Source organism: Camelus bactrianus, chromosome 11 (genome assembly GCF_048773025.1).
Source record: "Camelus bactrianus isolate YW-2024 breed Bactrian camel chromosome 11, ASM4877302v1, whole genome shotgun sequence".
Taxonomy (NCBI): domain Eukaryota; kingdom Metazoa; phylum Chordata; class Mammalia; order Artiodactyla; family Camelidae; genus Camelus; species Camelus bactrianus.
The window spans coordinates 78074358-78100258 of NC_133549.1; the positions used below are offsets into that span (position 1 = coordinate 78074358).

General features: G+C 34.4%; 1 protein-coding gene across 3 annotated transcripts in view; it reads right to left on the reverse strand.

Moving 5' to 3' along the window:
• The window catches only part of WAPL (WAPL cohesin release factor), a 66690-nt gene that overhangs the window by 17648 nt on the left and 23141 nt on the right, over nt 1–25901 (reverse strand). For 2 of the 3 annotated variants that reach the window (XM_010963074.3, XM_074374330.1), the window contains exons 4-9: nt 24860–24978; nt 4330–4425; nt 3099–3251; nt 2706–2842; nt 1850–1961; nt 167–394 (exon numbers count right to left, since the gene is read on the reverse strand). In XM_010963074.3, the coding sequence (XP_010961376.2) occupies nt 167–394; nt 1850–1961; nt 2706–2842; nt 3099–3251; nt 4330–4425; nt 24860–24978 (845 nt within the window). The remainder of the gene's footprint in view (nt 1–166; nt 395–1849; nt 1962–2705; nt 2843–3098; nt 3252–4329; nt 4426–24859; nt 24979–25901) is intronic. The other variant, XM_010963075.3, reaches the window with a different exon arrangement.

Here is a 25901-nt window from a genome sequence, read left to right on the forward strand (position 1 = left end):
TAGGAACTTCAGGCAGGGAACAGAATTATGCTGAGCAAAAAACATCAGAAAAATTTGCCAAATTATAAACCAAGAGGTGAAATGATTTGTCCAAAGTCACACAGCTACTATGACTAAAAACTTTCTGAAAGTAATTTTCATTTTATAATGGAAGGAAGGAACCCACCGTTATATTTTCTAGATCAAGGTGCTTATTGTGTACAGTTTCGCAGAGCCTTCGAATTTTTTCTTTAATTTTATTCATGTCTTTTTCATTCAGCAGCTTAGCTGAAGAAGCATCTTGTTCCAGTTCTAAAAGTCGAATCATTAGATCTAGGCTAGCTCTATCAAGATCCATGTTCAAACGATCTCTACTCAGTATGTACATGAGGGCAGCTGTACAAAGGGACAGATTCTTCAACAGACAAAAAAAAAAAAAAAGTAAGCAATTAGTGATAATTTCAGGAGATAAGATCATTTTGATGTTTGTTCATATTCTGGAAACCTTGAAAATGTTTTATTCAGTGAAAACTCCCCTCTTAAAATATGTTGCAGAAATATCAATTAGATAAATACATAAAGTACTGTTGGTTAAAATTTTCCTTTCTACAGAATTTCCCTACCTAAATGCTTCTAGCTCTAGGGCATTCAAGTGGAATTACATATTTTGGAGGCCATTCTGTACTAAATGAAGAGTTTACAAAATACCTTTCCAGCTATAAATAATCCTATTTTAAAATACTCTTCACTCTTTCTTTATGATACAGTAGATAAAGTCGAATTTCAGTTTAAAACCAGTAACTAAATGCAATAGTATAAATGTAAAATCTGTATCAGAATCAGCTATTTTTTTTATGTAAAAGGAACACAACTGAGTTTGTGTCAATATATAAAGCTAGGATGCTCAAATAAGCATATTTAGACTCATTTCTTAAAATAAACCTATCAGGTCTGGCTGAAGCAAGTAATTTTTAGAAAACCATTAATATAATGTGCTCTCAAAATCATTCAGATCAAGTAGTTAGCACACTCTGCTTACAATAAAATCTACAAGTACTAAAGGTGATATATTATAGGTAAGCGTTAATATGACAAAAAAGTCTATGTTGGGATATTCCAACATTTAGGATATTCTGTACTTAACACTTGTTTCAATGCACAGAAACACAATTAACTGTCTAAAGATTTAAGCTTTGAATCTCCCAAATTCTGACTAGGTTCAAAATTCTACCTAAATGCTTACAGAGCAAAGTAGTTTTGGAAATTAAAATGGCATAGGCCTTGGGAGATTTCCTTGAACAAAAATTAATAAAGCCACCTCAAAATACCACTACTGATCATGATTAGTAGTGATTTTTTTTTCTAATTTCGAAAATGTTAAACCCAACTTTTTAATGTAAATATGCTTTATTTTTAAGAGAAAGTGTCAAAGTCATAATGAAAATGAGAAATTGATCCCTTTTCAGAATGGGCTATGTCCTATATTCAACATCCAGATAAAATGTTAAAAAAAATTTTTATCAAAACTTTTTTCTGTGCTATTAATATCAAAAACTAGTAAAAGATTTTTTTCCAGTACTTTTTGATTAGAGAAAATCAATGCTTACAGAACTAAATCTCCAGTAGTATGCTAGCTATAATAACTGAATTAATGTTTTAACAGTATAAATTGACAGGTTAAGGGAAAAATGTCATGAGCAAATAACTTTAAATGATTTATTAAGCAAAAACTTCTGGCATTAAGCAAATAAAACTTAACTCATAAATACAAAATATTTATAGATGAATATTCAGTGAAGGTACTTTTTCAATAGCTAAGTAAAACTAGAATTTTAAAATAATGCTTCTCAATCCCAGAAACTTAAAATACCTGATGATGCTGGGAATCATCCAAGGTTTTAAAGACCATTGCTACCATGCCGTGTGCTCTCAGGTGCATTCGAAAACTGGGCATGGCACATTTAGTAGCCAAGCTAATAACACTAGAAGAAAAAGAGACTAGGTTAGGGGAACTGAAAATACCTAGTGCATTAATTTTTTGTTTGCACAGTACCAAAACAAGCAAAAGGACATGCAGTAGGTCGGGGGGGGGGGGGGGGGTCAAAGTCCATACAGATGACAATATAAAAAACATGGGCAAACCAAATTATTAAAAACTAACTGATGCATAGTATGTGATTATGCACACTACATTAAAAAATATAACACAGGATCATCTTCAGTGTTATTTCTTACATTATCACTACCATTAAATTAAAAGCAAAAAAAAATCTCAGCTACCTTTCATAATGCTTCTAATTCATAAAGAGTATAAATAATAGCTAATTGGACATATTCCAAATGTCTGGATAATTCAGTCAAATCAAGATATTCAATCCATTACAGTATGTAAAAGATGATTCAAAACATATGTCAATCAAATTTATCATCTGCATGTGTAAAATTTGGGGCTAAGAAGGAACTGAAAAGATTTTTTAGCATAACACTCCTTTTAAGCATCTGGGAAGTGAATCCTATTCTATACTTTTAAAAGGCTGTATCATCCAACTTTACTTCGTCCGTGTAGAATCAAGTCCCTTCAAAGAAATCAATCACGTTTTAACTTATCACTGGCTATAACCTACAACTATAATAACAAAATCACAAATGTTGTGCTCTACCCAGTTAGAAATTTTTAATGAGAAAGAGCATGCATACAATTACCAAATATAAAAAAAAAGTCTTACCTAAGGCAACGTGTGTTTAGAGGCTGAGTGCTCTTTAAGCCACTTAACAAGTACTCAATGTCATCAGTGAACTCCTGATTTTCACCAAATTCCACCACATCATTGAAGTGCTTCACATGCTGAACAACAGTATATAACTGCCAAGAAAACATAAGTCCACTTCCTTTTTAACTATGAAGTAGCATATTTAAATCTATGGGCTTGCTGTGCTCTATTTAAAAATGTATAGTTTATCAGATGACAACCAAAAGAAAAGTAAAAACATGGGTAGTAGTAGGGTAAGTTCGTGGTTCAAAATTGAGTATCAGGGTGCTAATATGTGTTCAAGACATGAAAAGGCTAGATAACACAAAACTCTATCCACGTGCAGTAAAACTGTATATGGCTGCTTACTTCTTTGTCTTCTTTTCTGCATTTCAGTGCAGTAACTATATCTTGGTAGGGCTGAGTAGGTATTGTCACAGTTTTTATCACTTTGGGTGGTGGTGCAGGAGCCTTAAAAACTCCATCATCTTTTTGATTTGGTTCCTTTGAAGACAGCCTCACCTATTAATAAAGGTATTAAATTAGTTGTTCTAAATAAATATATAAAAATAGTAACATCTCATCTACTTGGCAAATTAAGCTTAAGAAGAATAATCCCTTCTCCCCCTGCCAAAGGTAGGAGGAGGCCTCTGAAAGGTCATAAGGGATACTTTAAAAATTCCATGCACTACAAGGTAAGACTCATGTACGTTTTATCTACAAAAGAACCACTCAGGAATTCCTTCTGGTCTTTTTAAACTTACATTTCATAAATTTTGTTTTTTGTCTCCAGGACCATTAGAAGAAATAAAGAACCACAATTACATACATAAATAGCACTTTCAAGCAGCTCAGGATGGCCAAGAAACTATAACGGACAAAAGAATTTTTAAAGTAGAAGCAACTATAGTTTAGGGTAGGAAAAAAAAAAGCCATAATATGCACAGTGAAGGTTCTATACTAGTAAAAGGAGTTTAATTTATCAACTTAAGAAGACAAGGAACAGTACATTATATTTTAGAATGATTTCTATCCCTATTTTTGTTGTTATAACATACTCATTCTTTGACAGCTCCAGATGGCTGAGGTGTCACCATTAATCAGAAGTATTAATGTATGGCCCTATCAGTTATTCTAAAGAAAATAATCTGGTAAGAACTTTTTTCAAATGTGTTTTGAATTGAAAGGTATTATTGGAATGCAGGAAAAAGTTCTGCTCTGAAAAGCAAATTAATCACTCAAAGCCACTTTAAGATCAATGCAAATTATAATATAGCTCTTAATAGTTAATACAAACTATTACAAACTATGAAATACACAATACTGTATTTCCATAAAATATGGGTCAGGAGTAAATAAAGTAGTCTAATATTTTTTAAGCTTTCATTTATAACCTAGTAATACCAGAATTTCTGTTATCTTGTCCACAATCTTTACTGTTCCAATGAATTAAACTAAAGCTACTAAGTTTTAGTGAGGAAGTTGAAAATAAACTGTTAGAAAAGCCAGAGACTTTCAAATTATGAATGAAGATAGCAACTGATTAATTAATTTACAGTTCATTACACAAACATGAAATTAAACAGCACAGTTCACTTACTGTGACACTCTGAGGTTTTACTACTGGTGGCCCAGGTATTTCTTCTGAGTCTGGATGGTTCCAATGTCTGGCATTATATACAGCTTTTGTAGGAGACTAGGAGAAATTGGGAAAAGATCAACTGTTTCCACCTTAGTTTGCATCCTTATAAAATTACCTCATTTTAAAAACTAAAAATCATAAAGAATAATTTAAATACAGAAATACAGATCCTAGACAGAGAACAGACAGTATCTGGCCCTGTAGCAGACAAGGGGGGTCACTGTGTTTTTCCACCACAAAATCAACAATCAGTGTTCTAGGTAACTATTTTCAACCAAGAAAAGAAATTAAACCTCTTGCCAAGCTTATATTAACTTACTAATCAATACAGTTAATTCAACCTGTTCTTTATTCCTCATACTACTGATTCATGCCCCACATTCTTCCAACAATGGAAATAGGCAGCTTATGACAAGTGATAATGGTTCTTTCATTTAAGTGAACTTGGTAGGACCAGACGAGTGCCATTATTCAAAAGTTATAAAGGTAAATATGGTATGTATACCACATAATTACATAATGGAATCTACAGCAGTACTATGTAATAAGATACATGATTTCTGCAGTAAAATTATAAATATTCACACTGGGTGGGATAAAGATGTAAATTGCCCCACCCTAGTTCAGGTTAGTTTGCTGCCAAATCAATATACTACAAACTTAATGAAAAAAACTTCCGGTTTTAATACTTTGAATTTCAGAATTGAGAATAAATAACCATAAGCCTGCATAATCAAATCCATAGGATTAACCGGTATAAAAGGAACAAATCCTCACTTTCAAAAGAAGACTGATTAAACAGACTGACAACATTTTCTCCATCACAAAAGTGATGTTAAATTATGTCTTTTAAACTTCAAATAAATGGTTTGATCTTATTAGAGATTCTGTTTGTAAGAGGGTAATAATTAATAATCTTCATATTTCTAGTACTACATACAAAAAGAGGAGAAACATACTTCAAGACTAGCCAAAAATCTGTATCAAAAAATTAACCATCTTCCCTTATTTGCTGCAGTGAAGTAACATAATTGGAATCATACAATAAAGTTATCTTTTTATACAAATATTATCTTCGAAGTAACCATGCTGTGACTAAGACAACAGTGTCCCAAGAACCGGCTTTTTAAAAGTAAAGTTTAAACTGATTCACATATTTGTTAGAAAACCTTAATGCTAAAACGAATCTATTATGAAACTTACATAAAGCAGAAAGTTTCATTCGTACTGTGTATACGAATGCATTATTTTTATATATCAGGTTAGCATAAAGTGACACAGCATTAGTAATCTAAAGCAATTTATGCACTCATGCAATGACTTGATCAGGCCCCTTGAGGCACAACCACATAGAGCAGACTCAACATAAATTATAAAATCTAGCTCTCTCTTAAATGTTTTTCTCTCAAACATCTACATAATCTACATGCCTGCTAGTCGTCAGATCTTGCATTTAAGCAACTACTAATACCAAAGCACAGTCATAAGCCCAGGAAGATAACAAGACTTGAAAAGAATAGGTGCCTCAAAGCTCCTATTAACAATCTTTTGGATAATAAAAAGGTAACCTGGTTTCACAGGTAACAAAATGGTGGAGTGGGTCAACATTCTAAAGTAAATAGACTGTCTTCTAGTTAATTCTGAGTGGCAATACACCTAACAGTTATAAAGTGGACTCAGGAACCAGATGGTCTGGATTAAAATCCAGATAAATAGTAAACTCTACTATTGCTTGTTACTAAAAATTTTTCTCATCTGTAAAATAGAGTTAATAACAGTACCTGTTGCAAAAGTTTATTGTGAGGATTAAATGAGTATGTGTAAAACATATACTGGAGTGCCTGAAACAATATGTGCTTTACAAGTATTATTAATAATAACAGTTATAATTATGTGATGATGTGCAGTTCTGTCTGAGACCAGCATCTTCATAAGGAAATTGGAATATATGGTGTAGCCAAGTAACAGAGGGACTACAACTGACATGAACACATTCTGATAACAAATATTAACATTATAAAAAGCAGACTTGGATATTCTGTCTTAATTCATATCAAAAGTAATTCAACAGTATCCGAGATAAATACAGAGGCAAAAATCTTCAACAAGATACTAGAAAACTAAATTCAACAGCAAATTAAAAGGATCACACACCATGATCATTTAGGATTTATCCTTGGGATGCAAGGATGGTTCAACATACGAAAATAAACCAATGTGATATAGACAACATTAACAGAATGAAGGTCAAAAATCACATGATCGTCTCAATTGGTGCAGAAAAAGCATTTAACAAAATTCAACACCCTTTCACGAAAAAACATTCAACACACTAAGAACAAAAGGAAATTACCCCAACATAGAGATCATAAATACAAAGCCCACAGTTAACATCAAACTCAACAGTGAAAAACTGAAAGCTTTTTCTCTGAGGTCAGGCACAAGGCAAGAGTGCCCACTCTCACTGATTCTCACTGATAGTACTGAACATACCAGCAAAAGCAATTAGGAAAGAAAAAAATAAATAAAAGGCCTCCAAATCAGGAAGGAAGGAAGGAAGGAAGGAACGAATGAACGAATGAAGGAAGGAAGGAAGGAAGAAAGGAAGGAAATTTTCTCTATTCACTGATGACAATTTTACATAAAGTAAACCCTAGAGATTACACACACACACATTAAAAAAAAAAAACTTTGTTAGAACAAATAAATGTAACCAATAAAGCTGTATGACATACAAATCATTTGCATTTCTATACACCAACAAAGAAGAATCCAATGGAAATGAAGAAAATTCCATTCACAATAACATCAAAAATAATAAATTATTTAAGAATAAACTTAGGAATAAACTTAACCAAGGAGGCAATAGATTTGTACCCCAACAACTACAAAACATCACTGAAAGAAATTAAAGACACAAAGAAATAGAATGACATCTTGTGGTCATGGATTAGATAACTTAATATTGTTAAAATGACCATATTACCCAAAACGATCTACAGATTCAATCCAATTCCTGTCAAAATTCCAGTGGTATTTTTTACAGAAGTAGATAAAACAAACCCAAAATTCATACAGAACCCCAAAAGACCCTGAATAGCCAAAATAGTCTTGAGAAAGAACAAAAAACCCAGAGGCCCCACATTTCCTGATTTCAAAACGTATTACAAAGCTATAGTAATCAAAACAGTAGGGTAGGGAAATGGGTATATAGCTCAGTGGTACAGTGCATGCTTAGCATGAGTGAGGTCCTGGGTTCAATCCCCAGTACTTCCATTAAAAACAACAACAACAAACAACAGTATGCTACTGGCACAAAGATAAATATATAGACCTACAGTACAGAATAGAGAGCACAGGAATAAATCCACATATCTATGGTCAAATGATCTTCACCAAGGATGCCAAGACTACACAACAGGGACAGTGTCTCTACAACAAATGGTTCTGGGCAAACTGGATATCCACATTCAAAAGAATGAAACTGAAGCCTCATCTTACATCATACACAAAAATCACCTCAAAATATATTAAAGACTTAAACATAAGACCTAGAACTAAAACTCCTAGAAGAAAACATGGGAGAAAAGATACATAACACTGGTCCTGGCAATGACTTCTTGCCAAGAAGCACAAGCACAAAAGCATGAGCAACAGAAGCGAGCACAGACAAGTAGGACTACATCATAAACGCTTCTGCACAGCAAAGGGAACAATTAAGTGTGAAAAGGTGACCTACAGAATGGGAGGAAATATTTACAAACCATGTATCTCATAAGGAGTTACTATCCAAAATACACAAGGAACTCCTGTAAGTCAATAGAAAAATAACAGACAATAGCAACCACCTGATTAAAAGACAGGCAAAATGATGACTGGATCACTGCATTCCGTTGATTCTTATTTTGTGGTTGGCTTTATTCCTTTGACAACTATGTAACTTTAAAAAGCTAAATCTCTAAACTGTTCTTAGAAACAATAATCAGTACATATATGTTAACTAAGAAAAAGTGCAGTATATTATGTATTTACATGCAATATATTGCATATGTGCAGTCAAACTAACAATCCTATTAAAACTGAAAAAAACAAAAACAAAAACAAAAATTCTTTCTCTCTTTGTTTTGGTCACTTATAAAATAGACCAAGAGCAATGTCTTTTAAAAGCCACACTTGACTGGATTGAGGATCTATTAATGTAATTCGGGTGCTAAACTTGCTAAAAATTCCTTTCCTTAAAATATAATATGCCTGATGATGAACAATGCCCAGAATTTTCAGCTAGTTGATGTTTTTAAAAAAAGTCCTCAGCATTTACAATTAAAATTTTAAGTCTTCTAGCAAGGAACTCAGATTGAAGATATGTGTCACTCATGGCAGTAAAACTAAGTAGGTTTCCCATCTCCTATCAGGGCCAGTTGCCAAAATTAGTCATTTTATTAAAGAGCTGTTTTCACAGTTGGGGGGGGGGGGGAAGAGGAAGCAAAAGATCTGAATAGAAATTTCTCCAAAAAAGACATACAAATGGCTAAGAAGTACATGAAAGATGCTCAACATCACTAAACATTAAGAGGAATGCAACATCAAAATCACAATGAAGTATCACTTCGTTCCCATCACGATGGCCACCATGAAAAGAGCAAAAAACAAGTGTAGGGAAAGGATGCAGAGAAACTGTAACCCTCATGCAGTGTTGATGTGAATTTAAACGGTGCAGCCATTATGAAAACAGTATGAAGGTTCCTCAAAGAATAAAAAGTAGAACTATCATATAATCCTACAATATCCAAAAGAATTGAGAGCGAGATCTTGAAGAAATACATGCACTCCCATGTCAAATGCAGTATTATTCACAATAGCCAAGAGGCAGAAAAAACCTGTCCATCAACAGATAAATGGATAAAGAAAATGTTACATATCCATACAACAGACTATTATTCATCGATAAAATAGAAGGAAATCCTATCATACGCTACAACATGAAAGAATCTTTAGGCTGTTATACTAAGTGAAATAAGCCAGTCACAGAAGGAGTTAATACTGCATAATTCGATTTATGAGATATCTAGTCATACTCATAAAAACAGAAATGGTGGTTACCACGGGCTGGAGGGGGGCAAAACGGGGAGCTGCTGTTCAATGAGTAGTTTCTGTCATGCAAGATGAAAAAATTCTACAGATCCATGGGACAATATTGTGCTAATAGTAGTTCCAATATGGTACACTTTAAAATTTCCTGAGGGTAGATTTCATGCTGTTTTTTACTACAATAAGTAAAATTTTTGAAATGCCTTTGAAGCCTAACATATTCAGAATAACTGCGTAAGTTATAGTCAAAAGACATTCAATGAAATTTTTGTTTAATCTGATGAACAAGACAACTTAGTAAATACTATTATCTTAAAGGTTTTTGCTGGTGTTTTGCCACTTTAATGCTAATGAGTAATTGAAAGGAAAGTAAACCAATGAAAACTGTTCCTTGGCTATTATTTCAAAGTTTTACAAGATTAAGATAGGGTTTATTACAGGCAGGTGGAGGAGATGAAGATACATCCTACTATCTAAAAATTAAAATAAAAGGTAACATCTAGAGTGGTTAATACACACACACATGCTGGGGGGATGGGAGGATACGACAACACTCCATGACTCTTGAGCTCTTTACATCATTCCAAAAGGTGTAACAATTTCACATGCACCTAAGTGAACTGTATATGGAAAGAAACCACACAACACTACTATGTCACATTCTAATGTCACTACTCAGTGAGTGAGTGTGTACAGTATCTGCAGGAATACCAGACAGCAATCAACTTTTCATGGAAAATGAAAATCACTCTTGCCATTGAGTAACTTAGCTAAGTTTTAACTGAATCATTCTGATTATACCACCAGGTTTATCTTTAATTTTGTTAATTTTATTGTGGCTTAAAAAGCAGATGCATCATATTAACCATAACTTTTCTCCATGTTATAGTATTTGTGGATTCTGTTTGCTCTGCAATCTAATGGGAAGAATACTTAAAACAAAATGAGCAGAAAGCTCTTAAGACTACTCTAATATTCTAAATATTTGGAATCATTTTAGCATACTTCAGTCCTAGTAATCTTAAACATATTACTCATTTCTATTCAATTCTCCAGGGGCAGGACACATAAGGAGACCTCAAATGTTAACACTCTACTACAGCTAATGAAAAAATATGCCAGTGGCAGAACTATGGAGCATAAAATTTATCCATGAGAGATAATCAGTTTCTATAAAAGCAATGGGTAAAAATTGGTTTTTATAATTATAATGCCAAGGCGGTGGTTAACAGATTGGCTCACTGAATCACAATTATAAAGCAGAGGTAAGAAGAGTTCCCTCATTAAAAGCTACAAAGAAATGACAATATTGTGCTATCCTTTATTGAGCTGGCTCTCAAAAAGGAAAAATATTGGAATAACTGCTTTTAAGCCTTATCAATTCTTTTTTAAGTCTTATCAATTCTTTAGCAGTACCAAACTTATTTCTCAGTTTTAAAGAGCACTATGTACTACCTGAGGACAAATACAGTAAGCTGATTAGAATTCATCCAGCCTTACCCACACCAGGATAGCACAAGAACAGAAGCACGCACTCACCAGTAATTCCATCAGCACACTCTACAACTATGTGAGTTCTGAAAAAGCAAAGCGCTGCAATGCACAACTGCGTATGTGTGTGTGTGGTACTTTAGTGGAAATTCAAAAGGGGGAAAATTAATCTCAATTTGGCTTTTTTTTTAATTGCTAAGGATTTTTTTTGAGATGGGTGGTAGAAGCACTGGAAATCTGAAGGAGAAAATTTTGCAAAGATGAGAATATGTTTCAGCTCTTTAGAACTTACTTTTAAGCAGAATCATATAATCTCAAAGTGTTCTAAACTATGATAAAACAAAAATCCTTAAATTTTCATAATTTGTTAAATATTCAGGGTATTAGATTATTTGAGGGAAAACTGCAGCTATCTCTATACTAAAGCCAAGAATGTCTGTACTGCTGAGAACCAGACATTTAGAGTATGTTAAAGACAGAGAACTATGCAGAGAATATAATCTAAAAGTAACAGGAGAAGTAGAGATGAAAATCTTTTCTGCCTGACTCAGGTAAGAGATAGCAGATAAACCTTTTAAAGATACATTTGCTATTTTTATGAAGAAATTGTCAATTCCTATCATAAGAAAAACAATGCATACCACTACTCAGCTGTTTTAAGTGTAACTTCAACAGTATAATTGGTAGTGACAATTTTATAAAATTTTACAAAAGCAGGCATTGCCACCTCAGAACATCACCTTGAAATAGTATAATCTGAGCATAAACTCTCTTAGCTGGATACGTGCTTGTTCTGATTTTCCAGCCTCTCTTGCTGCTCGAGTGGGCATGTGACCAAGTTCTAGTCAATGATGTACGAATGGAAGTGTAGTACATCTTCTGGGTCCTGGCCTTCTAGGGATGGTCCAGTGCCTCTCCTTCCCATTCCTTCTATTTGTACTCTTCAATACTATAGAAATGGCAGAACACCACCACAGAGAAAGCTGGGTCCCTGGTAATACAGCAACTTGAAAATAGTCCAGAGACAAACAGCCAAGGACTGCTAAACCAAAGAAAAATAAGCTACGCATTACAAACTAATGGGGGGGGGGGCAGGGGGAGATACAGCTCAGTGGTAGAATGTATGCCTAGCGTGCACAAGGTCCTGGCTCAATCCCCAGTACCTCCATTAAAATAATAAATAAATAAAAACTAATCTAGCATTTCTTCTCCAGTAACTAAACCAAATGCTAGGACAACAATCTCTGAATTATCTTTAACTGAAATTAGGACCAAATAATGATAGGGATGTGCTGAACATACAAAATTTTGCCAATACTGGATTTGTATATACATAACCAACACACATATAACCTTAAAAAGAAGTAACTTTGAAGGATATAAACAACATTTAAGAGAATAGAGGAAGGGAAAAAAACTAAGGAAAAATATAACTTAAAAAAATTATAAATACATATACTCTAAGGAAGATCTCTATGAACTTACAGACTATGATTTCCAAGAGTTATTACTAAATAAAAAAAGGCAAAGTGCAAAAGTGCACATATAGATACTTCCTTTTACGTAAGAAAGAGGGAAAATAAAATAATTTGTACTTATTTTTTATAAAAAGAAACACAGAAAGGATAGAGGAGAGAACAATTAAGTCACTTCCCTACCAGAGGTGGGTGATGGGCTGGAACATCTCTCAATGAAGTGACCCTTCACTGAACTTACCTTTCTGCATAGTGTTGACTTTTGGAAGCATGCATAACATGTTAACATACATATTCAATCAAAAAAACTAAATAAATGAGAATAAAAGGGAAAAAAGCCTAAAATAAAAGCAAATCAGAACAGATAAACCTACTTATAATTCAAACAAACAGCAAACACACTGAAAGGAAAACAGAGAGAACAAAAGACAGGCAGACAACTAATCTAAATAACTTATAACACAATTATTTGACTTTACTCCCTGAGTCATGGGCAGTGTAGCCTGGGGCAAGTGCAGGATCACAAGCAAATCCTAAACACATTAGTAGAGTTATTCACTACAGTGGAACAGACAGCGCAATTCTATTTTAGATGTATCATAGGTTTGAGTAAAAGTGTTGATACTGCTGCGAGTCAGGGTTAAAACAGAAGGCAAGAAAAGAACCCTGCAGGGATGGACTAATACTGAACATAGTGTGAGCTCATGATTTCTACAACAGATATGTGCACATGCTAAAATCTACATGCATGTACGTGCATATTTCCCACCTAAGGGGCCAAGAAGTGCTGACTACATCTACTGCCCAGATCTTGGTCTCTAGTGCCATTCCCCACTACAGGGCATGGGGACTCCTCAGAGAATGGGCCTGATTCCAGGGCTGGAACAGACCAGGTACAAGATGAATCTGCAATACCGTTATGCCAGAAAGTAAGAAAGTGCTCATAAAATGATGTGGGCATGTCACAGTGAAAGAAGAGCTAGATTAGCCAAGTCAGGACAAATTCAAACCATTTTAAAAGTGGGGGGAGGGATTCATAAGTCCATACTGATAAAAGAAAAATAAAACCAAATAAAATAAACAAACGAATAAATAAACGGGAGGAGGAGGATGGGCTGATGCTCATAACGGCGGTGAGGACTGACTGATGAAGGTGAAGGGATGTGAGAGACGGAAAATGGTTTTTTGCAGGCAGCAGATTTAAGAGTATATCCTAGTGAAGAACAAGGGCACTTGAATGGTTTCTTCAAAGACTGCTTTTCAGTTGCAAGGGAGAAAAAAAATAGTATACAGTGGAATAATGGACAACCTTTAACTGGGTGATCATAATTAGCATCCTCCAGAGGTGACACTGAAAAGAATTCATCATCACTTACACAGTATCCTGGCCCAGAATGAATAACCTGAATTCAATCCTGAGGAAACATCAGACTAAACCAAAATAAGGAACTTTTTTTTTAAGTACAGGATGTCAGTGTTACAAAAGACAAAGAAAGTCTATGGAAATGTTCCTGTTTAAAGGAGACTAAAGAGGTGGAGAGCTCAGTGGTAGAGTGTGTGCTTAGCATGCCACGAGGTCCTGGGTACAGTCCCTGGTACCTCCGTTAAAATAAAGAAATAAATAAACCTAACCTTCCCCCACCCCCAAAAAAAGGAGACTGAAGAGACAGCTGAACAACTAAATGAATGATAGCTAAATGAAATACCTCACCCTAGACTGGATCCTGTACCAGGGAGGAGAAAACACTACAAAGGACACTACTGTGTCAACTAACAAAACTGACACAACAACAGATTAGGTAAAAATACTGGAACAATGTCATCTATACTGAAGGTGATTACTGTGATGTGGACATGTAACTGACTAGGAAATTATATATATATATATATAAAATATACACACATATATAATACATATATATGTATATATAAAATATACATATATCTCTTACCCTTAAATAGTCAGGAAAAAAATGTGTACGTATGAGTGTACACACACACACACACACACACACACACACACACACACACACACATACACACACCACACACAAATACAGAGAAAGAACAAATGAAAAAGCAAATATTAAGATAATCAGGGTAAGGAATGTTCTTTGTACTATTTTATTTTTGCAACTCTTCTATTAATTTTGAAATTATTTCCAAATACAAACTATTTTAATTATTTTCAAGTAAAAAATATTAAAAATCTTTTAAAATTCTCTCAGAAAACCTGTAAAATAGAAAAAGTATAAATCATCATTCCATCAGTTAATGTTTTAATTTTCATGAAACTAAATCAAATGCAGACCAGAGTAAAAGAAAGTAAGAAATCAAAGAGTAATAAAAGATTAATATAACCTTAACACAGGCAATCCTACCAAGTGGGAAGGGATAAAGATCTTTCATTTATGTTCTTAAATCAAATACTGTTAATTAAATAGCCCATCAATAACAAACGGAAGTTTAACAGCAATACTTCCTTAGTTGAGGCATGGAAAAAGATTACAACATAACTCACATTTGGCCCAAGATAGTAAGAGTGATCTTTTTTAATGGTAAAAAGCAAAGGGGCCACTTGACAACCTCCTCTGCCCTGGCTGCTAAGAAACACAAAATTATATTTGTGGTAGGTCCCTAAGAAATCCATCAAGACAAAAACACTTGAATTTTGGCTTCAACTCCATCTATTCATTACTTTTTCTTCACACAATTTCCTCCTTTATTTTCAACCTGGTTCTACCAACCTTATCTCTATACATTTTTTTAAAAAGTTTTTTATATGGACATCATATAAATCATAACTAAAAATAAAGAGATATAATTATATTTCAATTTAATATGGAATTCCAGGTCAAGTCAAATCAAAAGTATGGGTAGAAGATAAAAAAACAAACCAAAAGAGAAGGAAACAAGAATGAATCAATAGTTCTGAAGGTATTCATTACCTCTTAGGTCCTCTAGAAAAAAAAAAAAAAGACTTATTTTCTAGACTATAAGGATATAGAATATAGCGATTATATAAATCTAGGGTGTCCATTTCTGGACAAGATGGATTAACAGGAACCAAATTTATCTTTCTACTAGAAAATAACAAACCAGACAGAATCTATGAAATAATTTTCAGTCACTGGGCATTGGGTAGCATAGCACAATAATCCCTAAGCAGGGGTGAGATGAGATAAGCCCTACAATTGCCTGAGTTTCCAGACAACGGCACAAGGAGGGAGAATTCAGAGCCCAGCCAGTAGCAGCCTCTCTTAGTTGAGGAGATGGAACTAGGAGTCCAGGGATAAAGGTGACTGAAAGTTCACAGAGCACAGTATCACAGGAAAGAGCTGCACAAAGAACTTAATAAAGATCTACAGAGGCTCCCTCTCAAATATGTGGCTGAGTACTGACGAGCAAATGTGAGGCAGGAAAAAGTTCTTCCCTCAAAAGAGCAAACAATTCCTAAACTGCTTCTCCTCGAGACTGGAGAAGTTTGTGTCCCCACTAGCCAACGTTGAAAACCTTGTAATCCAGAGGAATCAGGTGATATATTTGGGGGGATGGGGAGTGGAAGAGGGAAGTAAACTCTAAAGGCTGCCCTCCCACCTAAAATTTAAAAGACACATAAGGATCGAATATAACTTTGATGCATCTCAGAGCAAGCCGAAACTTACAGAGAAATATCCAGCACCCAGCAAGGTAAAAGTTTAAATGACTAGCATCCAATTAAAAGTCATTAGCCATGCAAAGAAGGAGGAAAATACAACCCATAATGAGAAAAATCAGTCTATAAAAACATACCCAGGAATAATACAGATGTCAGAATCAGAAGACAAAGACTTGAAAATAACTGTTACTCACTCCACATATGTAAGAAGGTAGGGGGAACAATGAATATGCTAAGTACACAAGAAAAAAATAAAATAGACCCAAACTAAACTTTCAGAAATGAAAATTATAATGATTGGGATTAATAGCTGATTAGACTCTGTAGAAGAACTTGAAAATGGGCAACAGAAACTGAACTATTTAATTAAATGAAACAAAAAGAGAAAAGACTGAAAAAAATTTAAGATAAAAAAATTGTCAGCGCACACTGGGACAAACTCACCTAGCTCAATAACTGTGTGAGAAGGTAAAGATGAACTCCCTCACAGAGAGCACTGCTTTGCTCTGAGCCTCTCAAACACTGTTTCATTTAAATTTCACCTCAATTCTCCAGTTCCTCCAAAATCCTATAAAAACTTTCCTTTGGTAAAATGCCCCATGGTTCCTCTGGTGTGCAGTATCCTTTATTGCAATAAGTCAACAAGCTTGATTCTGTCAGACCCCAGGTTTTACCTGCTGATTTAAGGCTGACTGAAGTAAAACAAATGTAATCAGGTGTAATTAGAGTCCCCAGAGGGGGACAGAGAGCCCAAAAATATTTGAATAATACTGGCTGAAAATTTCCCAAATTTGATGTTTACCAATTTTCAAATATAAAAAAGCCAAGTATTTAGTACTACATGAGATTCTTTGCTGAAAGATACTTCCAAGAATCCCAGAAATACACATTTATGAACTCCTTCTGTACTTTGGGCACTAAGAATTTAAAGGTGAAAAAAAAATATGGTCACCATTCTCAAAAAACTCCTAGTATTACGCATCTGATGTTAAATTGGGGTCATTATTAGCATTATTAGCATGAAGACATAAGAGTATCAGTATCAGCAAAGAGTTTTCTGGATATCAGAATCCCAATGAATTCTAAATAAAATGTTATTACAAACTGGAAAAATAAATTCCAAACTATAAACACCCTAATACACACACAGACACTTTGGCTCAGTGTCAAATACGTGTCAAAGCTCTCATGCTCTTCTTGATTAAACCACAGCTAAATTTTCTCATTTTGAACTTTATTTTCTGAGAAATAAGTTATAGTGCAATATTTTGAACTTCCAAATTTTAAAAGATCTTGAACTAAAGAAAATAAAAAGATTAATGGTACCTTATTCCATATTAAAATTCTTCCAGAAAAAAATAAATTATAGGAAAAAAAACACAAGAATTAGATCACACAGAGAAAACAACTTACACTTTCCTACGTCTTTATAGAATACAGATCAATGACAAGTACGAAGTTTAATGTTTAAGTTAAATACATAAAAAGTAGATACTCCTGCTTCTGAACTAACACACTGAGGAAATACTAAGACTACTCACAAGTTTCCATGGGGGAAGAACATTCTATAACACACTTTGGAAGACACGTTCCTTTTTGTATACCCAGCACCTAGCACAGTGAAACACATGTAGTATATGTTGAATGAAAACAATGACAAAGAAAAGCCCACTAAAACTGACCCTCTCCATACCCAGGCTGAGCCAGAACGTGCTCAGCTTCAACCACTCTTTGGATCACCAACCTGGGAGCTCTGGCTAGCAGTAGCTTTTTACTTTTACATTTTGGCCAGTTTCCCTCATCGGCAGACCAGTGACTGGAGTCTCCCTTTTTTTCAGGCTTCACATTCAGGTTTTAGTCTATGAAAATATAGTGACTCTCATACTGCTATCTTGATGACTGGATCCCAGGATGGTAAATGAATCCCCAGACACAGATCAAAGGTAACCATGTCAAAATGTAAAACAATTTGACAGAAAAATAAGCAGCTTCATCAGAGTGAGTTCCAACTGCCAGATAACGATGCTGTGAAGGAACACTGGTGAGAGGGAGAACTACCTGTCCTCTAAAATCTCTTCAATTTTTAAGATCTGCTTTTAAGTTGACAACCTATATAAGCTTATTTTATGAAACAAAAAATAAATTTCTAAAACTATAAAAACTACACTTAAAACCACAGCTTTATGTAATTTTAAGTTTCTAATACAGCTAAATATACAACCATGATTTATACTGATAGCCAAACTTTAATTCAGTTGCCCAAGCCCACTATTCTGTGTCATATTGAATGACAGAAGGGAAGGGAAAAGAAAAAAAAAAAAAAGGCCAGAATGTTCTTTGAGAGTCAAACAAAAGATAGTTCCAGATGGGCCCAGCATTAAACCACTGGGAAATGATACAAGTGAAGGTATAAATACTTGAGAATTGAAACTGAGATTGACATTATGGTTAGTTTCATCAATGACCCAGCAACAGTCTTAACTGGCAAAATAAGACAGCCAAAGCCCAAGGTAAACTATAACCCTCTAAGCACTAAAGGTTAGTAAGGATGATTATACGGATAATCCTTTAGAAAGAGAGCAAACAGGCAGCAGCTGAAATCAAACAAAAGGTAGGGCAGGCAGAAGAAATGATCTAAGTATCAGCACATATTTGACAACTACAAATAATGGCATTCAGAGAAACTGGAGCCAGTGATCAGAAAAAGGATAGCCTTGAAAAAAAAAGCATTAAAATTGCCAAATGATCAATAAAACTACGTAGAAACAACAGGTACTTAAAAGCAGGTATGTTTCAACCTAATCCCACAAACCCTATCTTTACTTTTCTCCCTTGCAAGCGAACCTTTTCTGCGTAATCATGTCAAACATGTTCTTACTAGAAGTCTTCTTTACCCTCCTCATCTTCTTCCTGCCACATGTGTTCACCCAGCAAGCCCTCAGCCCCATTATGAACTCTTGTCTATACCCCTGGTGAGGTGCTGGGGGAAATTCTCACTGCCAGCAAACTTAAAAAGTTAATGTTTTCTAACATGGGAAAGTTAAAAAAGGGAAGAGGGACCTCTTGGCGAGTGACACTAAAACTAAGGAGATGGCCTGTGTGGCCAGGAATTTGGCTATATACAAGAAGACTGAACAAATAAGTAAATATATTGAGGATAATGGAAACCAGAGTCCTCACTGTTGGCAAAAAGTAAAATGTGAAAAGCAGGAGGGCTAGAATAAAATATGTGGTGTTTAACTGGAATTGGAGATTATCAGTATGAACTTATGGTTCTAAATATACAGAGGTAAAAATATGCAGATATGAAATAAGTATATGCCTGGGTGCGTCCTTTGGGGGGGGGGGGGGGCAGAGACAGACTCATATATTCACGTTTCCATACTGTTTACTCCAAGAAGAAATGGCCATACTTAGTAATCAGATATTTCTAAAGATCATACTCCACTAAAACAAAACAGGAGTCCTTGGAGAAATGGCTGATTTCAGGTCTGGGAATGTATATGATGAGTTTTGAACATCTTTAGTGTGTCATTTACTAAGGAAATGCAAAATGGTCGGCCACCTTAAAAGTCAGTTTGAAAAAACATCCACAGGCCAAATCTAAGAAAATCTGAGTATCAAAATAATGATAGTACTATCATTTAAATAAATAACAGTAGCAACTGAATAAAACAAGTTCATATTGACATAAAGAAATGAATATGTAAGTATATAAATGGGTATATAATAATGAATATATAATGTAATGTATAAACACATACATTCTTATATAAATGAAAGGGAGGAAAAGATCTATCTTATGTTAGAAGGCCAACTACTACTAACTATAGAAGGAATGATGTAATTAGGAAAAATTACTCAACAACTATCACAGTAAAGATGGATTCAGGCAAAAATGCTAAAACTAGTGGGTAAAAGTCTGATGCAGAAAGCTTAGGAACTGGACAGACTGCAAAAGACAGTCAACATCAGTTAACATCAACAGTAATGGTACAGACTGCCACTGTATGCCACCTGATGATACTATGAGAACACAGCATCTCTCCTGGTATTTCCACTAAATACACATAACCTAAATCCAATCGTGAGGAAACATGAGACAAGCACAAATGGAGAGTCATTCAACCAATAACCAATCTTAACTCTTTCCAAAGCCATGGAAAGAAACAGACGTTCCAGACTAAAGGAGGTGGAGATTTGTGACAACTAAATACAACATGTGATTCTGGATTCATGGGCTCTTTGTTTGGAAGATGGTGACACAATCGGTAAAACTGAATGGGATCTGTGGATTAGACTGAATTATTGTGTTTAATGTCACTGGCTTCCTGGGGTTGATGTGCAGACTGTTGCTATGCAGGAGAGCACTCCTGTTTCTAGAAAGTACAAACTATGGTATCCAGGATTAATCCGCGTGAAGTCTGCAACTCACTCTCAGGTCATACATACACACATAGTACCCCCAATGAGAAGGGGGCCCATTCTGACCACCCACGGGACACTTAGCTATGTCTGAGACATTCCTAGTGGAAATGGGGGTCAGGGGATGGTACTAGCATCTGGCGGATAGAGGCCAGGGATGCTGCTATATATCCTCCATATACAGGGCCACCTTCCACAGCAAAGACTCATTCAACCCAAACATCGGTGTTGAGGCTAAGAAAGCCTGGTAGGTAAGGAGGAATGCTTATCATATAAGACGTGAACCACTTCTCCACCACTCTGAAATGAGGTCATTAGTGTCTTTAATCATATTAGAGAAGACCCAGATATTCCCACTAATCTATCAGCTACAGGAGGATATTTCTATTAAAATGGAGAAATGGAACAACTGCTGAAAACATGTCCTACACCCACCTACCCAGCAACTCTCCTTTTCCTTTTTCTCTGGAGATCTGGGATATGTAGGATAACCTACATAAAAACTCCTTGGAGAACTGAGCTTGTCTTATTTTTGTTGGAAAACGTGAATCCTGGTTTGTTTGTTTTTTTAATTTTCTTAAATTGTGGGGGGATTAGGTTTATTTATTTCTTAATGGAGGTGCTAGGATTGAACCCAGGACCCTGTGCATGCTAAGTAGGCACTCTACCACTGAGCAATACCTCCCCCCTGATTCATTATATATAAAAGAAATCTATTTATTCCACTCTTACTTTATAAATACTTAAAACTTTGATCCTATTTATGTATTTCTCCTATTTCTTTATACTCGCCAAAACTCAATATGTAAAATTTCTCCTATTTCTGTTTCTCAATAGCTCTCTCCTTTTTAACAACTCTTAAGTAGCCTTTTAGTTGTCTTGAAGACAAATGGAGGACCTAGTTCTTAAAAGAGCTAGGGATTTTATAGTGCTTGATTTCCTGTTGCTCTCTTCCTGAAGCAGGCTTCTAAACTCTTCACCTGATATTGTCTTAAGGATACATAAACTTCATGGGGTTTAAAGCATTTTTTGTCACTTTTTATTAAAGTACTAAAACACTCAGGATTCAAAGTCTTATTTTTGAAGCTTTCTGATCCACCTAAGTAGCAGTAATATCTAACTGGAAAAAATTCTGACATAATTCCACTTAAAATAAAAAGGGTTTTGGCAAACATTTCAATACGAGGTTAAAAAGGAAATTAAAACATTTACTGAAGCCTCATCAGGGATTCAATCAGGACTGTTGTTTTAAGGCAGGACTTTACTCACATTACATCTTTCAAATGAGTTCAATCTCATAGCTCTTTTGGTTTCAAATAATAATTTTCCTCTGACACTACCCATCAACATTAAATAGGTCTTCTGCCTACTTGGTTGCATGACCTGATTTACTTTAACTAGAGAGATTCTTTTATAATCAGGTCAAGTACATGCACACTGCTGTCTTCTAAGCCATGTCAGTAGCAAAGAAATGACTGTAATATTAAGTTTAAAACTAAGTTAAAAAAAAAAAAAGCACAAGTAAGTACAAATGAATTCAAATGAATACTGAATTAACATTCACAAGATAAAAATTATTTCAAAACTTTTGAACACATCACTATGGCTTCATTTTAGTAAAATAATCTCAAGACAAAAAGAACTGGAAAGAAATCTGAAACTTCACTCAGTGTATTTTGTCCATAATAATACTGGTATTATAACTTAAAAGTATATTTACTGTCCATAATAATACTGGTACTACAATTTAAAAAGGAGAATAAAGCAAGTAAGCTAAATATAAAATTCTGAAAAGTTAAATTTGAAATTAAACTATCAATATGAACTCAGTTTATTAAAAGCAAAAGAATGGTCAAAGATAATGGGGTTATATGAAAAGGACTCAAGAAATAGCTTAAGATGGTTCACTCTGGCCAAATCCATTATAAGTAAAAATTACTGAGTCTATAGTGACAGGGGAGTGGGTGGGGAAAAAAGAAAACTCCTCTTTACAAAATTCTAGTTATTAAATGTGGAACTTAGAAGCAAAAACTGAAATTCTGAAGAAATTTTACCTATTACTGTTAACTTTAGATAGCGTCCCAATACTTAGTGACTCATCTGAGGAGTCTGGCAGTGGTATTAATGTGATTTTTTGATACTGTATAATGAAATGTGTCACTATTTGAAAAATCTGCATAAACCAATATAACTTTTTCCAAATGACCAATGTATGTTATTACAAAGCATGCATGTATTTCAAAGTGCAAGACAGATCAATAAATTATAAAAGGTACATTGGCATGGTTTTAGATCCAAGTTACAACCCACCTTTAAGAAACTCTCATTTGTTGAGTTTTGATAGTATCAAAGAAGAATGTCCACGATTACTTGAAAAGACTATTTAAAATACAACTAATATGTGAGGCTGAATTTTCTTCATATATTTCAACTAAAAACAACATAATGAAATACACTGAATGTAGAGGATATGACAAATTGTCTTTATTAAGCCAAACTTTATAAAGATTTGCAAAAGATTTAAAACAATGCTACTCTTCGTACTATTTTAGAGAAAATAATTCCCATTAAAATGTTATATTAACATGTAATAGGTTATTGTTCTTTTAAGTGAATTATTAATAAGTATCTAAGCCCCACCGAAGCATTAAGGTGACATTATATAATCATTTTATCATACTACCCTAGCCCCTGTCTCCAGAGCAAATTCAGCTGAAATTAGCATTAAGCATTTTTTTCCATTGGGGGTGGGGGTGGGGGGGCATGGGTGGGCACCTGGGAGTACAAAAGTATAACACAATTACCTTGAAAATATTCCCAACTGGCTCTTTACAGAGGTAATAAAGCTGGATCATAAAAAAGACACACTTCCTTTAACTGCTTAAAAGCAGTTCAATCTACAAAAAATGTCAGTAACTTTCAACAGCAATTTTCAATAACCAAACTTTTTAACACTATAACAAGCTATTTAAGTAACTTTTTAATAAAAAGGTAAAAATCAAGCATATTATTCTCAATACTTATGCTGGACTATATTAAAATGACTTACATAATGCATAAGAATGATTGGGACCTTAACTTACACTATATACAAAAATTAACTCAAAATAGATCAATGACCTAAAGATAAAACTTAAAACTATAAAACTTAGAAGAAAACATAAGGGGAAGCTCCATGAAATCCGATTTGACAATGATTTATTGGATATGATGCCAAAAGCACAAGGTAACAAGAGAAAAAATAGATAAATTGGACTTCACTGAAATTAAAGCACACTATCAAGAAAGTAAAGAGACAATCCACAGAATAGGGGGATCTATGTGCAAATTACATACCTACTAAGGCATTAATATCTAGAATATATAAACAACTCCTATAACTCAACAATACAAAAACCAAACAACTCGACTCAAAAGTGGGTACTGAATAGACATTTCTTCAAAAAAGATATTCAAATGCCCAGTACATGAAAAGATCCTCAACATCACTAGTTAGGGAAATGCAAATCAAACTACAATGAGATACCATTCCACACCCATTAGGATAGCTACTACCAAAAAACAAAACCCTCAGAAAGTAGCAAGTGTTGTTGAAGATGTGGAAAAATTAGAACCCTTGTCCACTGCTGATGGGAATGTAAAAATGGTGCAAAGGGGAAAACAGTTTGGCTGTTAAAACATAGACCTACCATGTGTCCCAAAAATTCAACTCCTAGGTATCCAAAACAATTGAAAGCAGGAACTCAAATAGCCAAAAGGTGAAAACAACCCATTTCTCCCACAAAGTGTCCATTTACAGATGAATGGATAAAAAGGTGGTATATACAAACACTGGAATATTATTTAGGCATAAAAAAGGCAGGCCATTTTGACACATTACAACAGGAATGGATCTTGACAACACAATGCTTAGTGAAATAAGTCAGACAGAGACAAATATTAAGTGATACCACTTACATGAGGTATCTAGAAAAGAATTTTATAGAGACAGATAGTAAAACAGTGTTTACTAGGGGCTGGGCAGGTCAAAGTTAATTTACTGTTTAATGGGTACAGTGTTTTTGTTAGAGATAATGAAAAAGTCTGGGGTGTAGATAATGGTGATGGTTACACAACACTGTGAATATACTTCATGTCACTGAATTGTACACATGCATATAATAAATACTATGTTATGTACACTTTACCAGACTTCAAAATATGGTTACAATGTTTTAAAAAATGACTTACATAATATATTTTGAAAGACAAAAGTTAATTACCATGTTTGTTAGTAATTTTTAAATTAAAAAATTAAGAGTTGAGCCCTCCAATGATAAATAATACAAATCAATGATAGTGCTTTACTTACCCGTTTGGGGCCACTAAAAATCTTTCTGGTATTTTCCTTCGATTTATCTCCTTGTTTATTTGGGGGCTTCTTCACACTTTCAGGCACACCAGGCAAGTCCTCTGTAAAATCCAAGTTTTCTGAAATGGTAACCAAAACTAGCTAGCTCTCTATTAATTTCAAATTATCTACCAGACAATCTATGAATATTTGGGGAGGAAAGAGGCATATGATGGGGAGAAAAGAATAAAGGAATAGAAGCGCCACATAGTTGACAAAATATTCCCAATGATAGTAAGTCTCATCCTCCCATGCTCAACCCGCTTGTCTCCTGCTCTAAAAAGAAAATCAGAAATCGAGTTGCTATGTATGTGCTCCACTTTCATCGGCAAAATAAGATATTTTCCAGAATATGTTTGGACACTGATACCGGCATGGCCTAATTTAAAACACACATACACATCAGGTGGTATCTACCTATAACATTTTTCTAGAATTTAAGTACACTGAATCACGCTGGCCTTCAAAGAATACCTGCTTACGTCTACAAAGGCCACATTTTACAAAACCAAAAAAAGATAGCTATCCTTGGAAAAAGATATGGAATGACCTAATACAATGCAGTTCAATGGTTTGTGGATATTCCCACAAAACTAACAAAAGGATTATATTAATTTTAAAAAAAGAAATAAACAAACAAAAGAAAAATAGGACTTTATCATAACTCTTAAAAATGCTTGCTGTTTCATACATTGTATGAAGACACAAGATTCCAACTTCGGATATACATCAATCAAATGGTCTCTAATTTTTAAATGTTATTTGATATATCAATTTGACATTTTTGACAGGGGCTCTAATGACTGCACATTTTAAAGCTCAAAGGGTTAATTACCTTACATGTACATTTCAGACACGCATTTTCCACTGCAGATCAGGAAAGCTTGCTATCAAGGTTAGCATAAGAGCTAAGTAGGCTGTAGCAGGACAAGAGCTCAGGTTTCATAGTACTTAAGTTACTTTTCATCCTCCTGAGAAAGCAACTGTAAAGCTGTCTGCCCAG